The 4,991-nt window shown below is 42.3% G+C and overlaps 1 protein-coding gene across 1 annotated transcript; it reads right to left on the bottom strand.

Moving 5' to 3' along the window:
* Positions 1 to 1,522: 1,522 nt before the first annotated feature.
* LOC109928538 (transcription factor HES-5) lies at positions 1,523 to 3,683 on the bottom strand. Its single transcript, XM_020528487.2, has 3 exons — positions 3,539 to 3,683; positions 3,260 to 3,437; positions 1,523 to 3,164 (listed from the first exon to the last, which is right to left on the bottom strand). Exons 1-3 carry the CDS (start codon positions 3,614 to 3,616, stop codon positions 2,899 to 2,901), a joined length of 522 nt encoding a protein of 173 aa, XP_020384076.1. The 5' UTR covers positions 3,617 to 3,683; the 3' UTR covers positions 1,523 to 2,898.
* Positions 3,684 to 4,991: the final 1,308 nt, after the last annotated feature.

Here is a 4,991-nt window from a genome sequence, read left to right as displayed (position 1 = left end):
TGCTTGGCCTGCTGTGTTCATCCAGCTCTACACCTTGTTATCTCAGATTTTCCAGCATCTGCAGTTCCTACTATCTCTAATACTTGGCCCCAATCGCTTTCTATGGCAGAGAATTCTGCATTCTGTGGCAGAGAATTCCGTAAGCTCACCACTCCCTGGGTGAAGAAATTTGTCCATCTCCGGGATTAAATTGAGCAAATCACTTCATAGTATTTATTATGGTAAATACTGTTTCCTTTATAATTTTCTGTTAAATGATTCAATGTTCATTGAACAAACCACGGAATAAAATAAAGCTGAATTATTCATCGATATTTGTTGCATGGCTACCATAGGTAACATGGAATTTTGTCAATCAACAAAGAACACAGATTTATCGCCACTTTGTTTTTCAACTCTAATGGTTTGAAGAGGTAATACACGTATTCAAGAAACTGGATTCGTTAAATTGAAATTCTCGATTATTTTCTGTTATGTGTCAGCAATCCTTTCCTTCTGTCCTAATAACCAAAACGCATTGAACGTTGTCAATGATCACTGTGCAGTAGTTCATCCAAACCAGGGAGTAGTGCATTACAAGTCAAATTGTTGGACGTTAAGGAAACGCTAGTTATTTAGAAACTGTTGCAGAGTTACTGAATGAAGTGAAGGACAAATATGTTCAATATATAAAGTATCTTATTTTTAGTTCCATGTCGTCTAGTTTCTTGTTTATCCATACTTAATCATATTCGTAGTTCCATTTACTCATTTAACATAAGCCAATAAGCTCTCAAAGATCTTTGCAGCCTTCCACTATTTGCAAATCGTTGCGCTATTAAAATAAAATCATTCATGGGCGTCGCTGGCTGGCCAGCATTTATTGCCCATCCCTAATTGCCCTTGAGAAGGTAGAGGTGAGCTGCCTTCTTGAACCGCTACAGTCCACGTGCTGTGGGTTGACCCACAATGCCATTAGGGAGGGAATTACAGCATTTCGACCAGCGAAAGTGAAGGAACGGCGATATTACCAAGTCAGGATGGTGAATGGCTTGGAGGGGAACTTGTCCTTCTGGATGGAAGTAATCTTTGGCTTGATTGCTATCTGCTTTTATCAATTGCTTACTAATTTGAATGCTAAATCCCCTTTATTGAAAAAAAAGCTTGCTGGCTTCTCAAACATCTAGTAATACCATTAGTAGGAGAAGACTGTATTTTTGATCCCAGATATCAGTATAAAAACTGTAACAAAAACAAAAAGTGCTGGAGAAACTCAGCAGGTCTGGCAGCACCTGGGAAGAGAAAAAAGTTAATGTTTCGAGCCCCGTATGAATTTTCTTTAGAGTTTGTTTCAGACTTCCAGTATCTGCAGTATTTTGCTTTGATTTAAGAATAGAACAAAGTTCCACAGATAAAGGAGGAAGGGAGATAGTTAAGTCAATGTTACAAGCAGTCATTCAGTTCGTTTTGCCGACTTACTCCAATTATAGTGCGCAAATCTCCGAAAATTCAGGTAAACTAAATAACTTAAATAACTCGCCAATATTAGTATAGTTTTGATTACGTTTTATTCACGGTTGCATGTATATAATACAAGGCATCGTGTACATTCAAACGGGGTATATATTCTGACATTGCAAGTTATAATTGAATAACAGCAACTTCCGAACATTTTCAAAGCAAGAACTTGCACTTGTATACCTCTCTTTAGACAGATGAAAACAAATCTCTGAGTAATTTAAAGGAAACTAAGGCGGGCTCTCAATTTGTACAAAGGACGAGAATTCAAAGACGTAGTGTATTCCAGAGATGTAAGAAGGCGATCTTCCTCATGAACCAAATAGTGGGTAAAATTTCACCAAGAGATTTAACAGATCCCAAGTTCGCCGATCATTTGGTTTACCCTGAGCAAGAAACCAGGGAAGTTGCTGAAATCTGTATCAGAAACACCAAGGGTCTGGGGAAAGTTTCCAAAGGTACAGCTTTGCCAATGTTGGGCCTATTAGAAGTTATGAATCATCAAGTCTCAACGTACTGCAGAATCGTCGCTATGTTGAGTGAATGCCAATGGCCCCGTTGAATAGACGTGGAAGTATGTATTAGTCACTGAGCAATAGCCGGAAATTATGATGAATAGAGATCAGATATGGGATTCACCAAGATAGTGCTAAGGACAGAAAAGGAGGCAGACGCGCACTGATTCCTCTGGGACAGAGTTATGAGAGTACAGTGCTGTGAAATTTGAGGTGGTTAACTGCGGAGAAGGTGGCATTACTTAGGATGGTCAAACTAGATGTGGGCAGTCAGGTTAGGGATGTGCCATGCCTCTATTCTCTGTCTAACGGATGTGGGACTTGGGCGGCGAGGTAAGCGCCCACCCTAGACCTGGTGACAGTGGAGACATGAAAGGCAGGGCAAGTAGGAGGGGTATGGGACCTGTAGAGGGCGTTGGTGAGAGAGTGTAGGGAAATCTATGCACGTGGGAGTATCAAAGAGTTAAAAGGGTGTAAATATGGTGAAGGAAATGGTGCTGTCACTGACTCATGAGTAATCTGGTAACAATCAGGCGCCCGCCCGCCTAACCTCGTACAATTGACCTCCAAGAATTGCAGCATCTCTTCACCATGAAGAAAAAACAAAACGATCCCTTTCCAGGATCTGCGACCACGTTTTACTAGTTACATTGATGACAGTTGTCGAAACGAGAAGTCTGACTAACCTATCGATAGCGCAAAATCCGGACATTCTTTATAAAATGACGCGCCCCATAAATCGGGGAAATACGCTTTCTTCAATATGAAGCAACCCTTACTACAGTTCCAGATCTACCACAGTTACTGCTGACACTGGAGAATGATTCTCCTACATCGTCTTCACCACCACTGCAAACGGGGCAGAGTATCCCACACTCTGTGTGCTTTACCAGGGTCTCCACAGGGATGCCTGGCTACACTGAGCTGGCCGCTCGCTGCCGGTCTGACAGGGAGCAGAGGACAGAAGACATACAGGATAAGCCACGGTCGCCTTGGCCGGGCACGGTGGCTGTCTTCTTTGGAAACGGGTCACCAACTTCTTCTGAATGTCGGTCTTGTCTTCTTGGGCAGAGAAGAAGCGCAGAGCCTCTTGCAAACATCGAGAATATCCTTCGTTGTAGTCACGCTCCGGAGTGTTGGCCGGACCGCTTGCTGCAAAATAGAGGAAAACACAGGCTCAGTGTCACATACACTAGTTCCAACTGAACGGGCGGAAAACAAACCACGCTCGGGATTATGAGCCTTACCTCTGAGCTGTTGGCTGTGGTGCTTCAGATAATTCACAGTCATTTTCAGGATGTCTGCTTTCTCCAGCTTCATATTGGGTTCCTCCGTTTGAAATTCCCTTCCCAGTAAAGTCTTCAGCTGGTTGATGCTGCTGTTTATCCGATCACGGCGCCTTTTCTCTATTGTGATCTTCATTATCTGAAAACAGAGCGGATTAAGTAAGATATTTTATATCTGACTGTAAGCATTGAAAGTCCTCATTGCCAACGTTTATATTCACCGCATTCTTTTATGCTCACTTTGCTTTTCTGTTTGGCTGTGAATTTTTCCTCCGAGAATTCCCGGTTGATAACGTCGGCAGTACTGGTCGGAGCCATGCCTGACAATTGAAAGAGGCTAAAGCGGGACCTGCGCTTGATGAGATCCGGCAGGCGGGAATCCTCCTCTATTTATACCTCTGCATTTACATGAAAAAAGCGTGAGTCGGTGTTTCATGAGGTTTCCCACACTCTCTGGCCAACGAACGCTTTCAGAAGGACAATAGCCGCATCGTTGCCTTGTAAATGCCAAACTAATGATGGGCTTTGACATTGCTTTTGCGTGGGAATCTCTGAGGACCATCTGGACAGTCCGTGTGACAGAGCAAACCCGGGGGCAATTAGTCACGTTCCGAGTTATGAGAATCTGAGAAAGGTGATTTCATGTTCCTTGACACGGAATCATATTACATTGCAAAATGCCATTTTGGCATCTATCTCATTCTAAAGCTAATTTCAATGCTTATCCTTCGTTCAAACATCTATGGCACCAGAATTAATATCGTGAGACCGAATTTATGACCAAAGGAAGGTTATCTCCACGAGATGGACTGGCTGAATTATGCATTCTGCAAACAGAGTTCAAATGCATTTGTCTAATTTCCTCCAACTGAGTAATAAAAGATGTACTGCCAATGTGAAATAAACTGGGGAATGTACTGAATTTTAATTATTGGCTTATCGCGATATAATCACCAAATAAATATATCGGAATTATGATTTCCTGAGGTAGTTTAATCGTTTCTCGTACCTTTCATTACAGTGTGTTTTAGGTCTTTCTACTGGATAGCAGCATTCTGTGCTTTAAGATAGTATTTTCAAGTCCCACTCCAAAGATTTGAGCACAAAACCCTCGCAGGAATTCTTAGGCGGTACTGACGGAGTGCCGCACTATTGGAGGTGTTTTCTGTTGGGTGAAGCCAGGTCCCACCTGTAAAATAATCCCAAAGCGATAGTTCAAAGAAAAGCAAAGAGTCTGTTCCTGGTATCCAGTCCAATAATTACCTACAAATTAATACATCTAAAAGTAGATCAATGTTTCATTTTCATAATACTGTTTGTGGGAGTTTCCTATGTACAAATTAGCACTTCAGAAGGGCTTCAACCATTGTGAAGCGCTTTGGGACGTCGTGTTAGGCGCTACATAAATGCAAGGCGTTCTTTCTTCATCCTGTTATAATATTCTAATTACCAAGGACAAGGTGGAATTCCGCTCTGTGAAGCCGTGTATTTCTGAAATAGTAACAGATGTGTCACTCTGATGACTTGTCTTCCAGATGTTTAACAGGTGACACTCTCGTGAGCTAAACGAGAAGCTTTTTGAGTGGCAGCAGCGCAAGCAGGGACAGCTGTTTCCAAGTTAAGCTTGTGTATTGTGCTTTGCGCTGGACTATTGACCCGTCACCTCTTAAGCTGACACGTGGGAAACTTCCAG

This window comes from Rhincodon typus, unplaced genomic scaffold (assembly GCF_021869965.1).
Source record: "Rhincodon typus isolate 14 unplaced genomic scaffold, sRhiTyp1.1 hic_rhity00012548, whole genome shotgun sequence".
Classification (NCBI taxonomy): domain Eukaryota; kingdom Metazoa; phylum Chordata; class Chondrichthyes; order Orectolobiformes; family Rhincodontidae; genus Rhincodon; species Rhincodon typus.
Note: the sequence above shows the minus strand (reverse complement) of the source record. Positions and strands in the feature narration are given on the sequence as shown.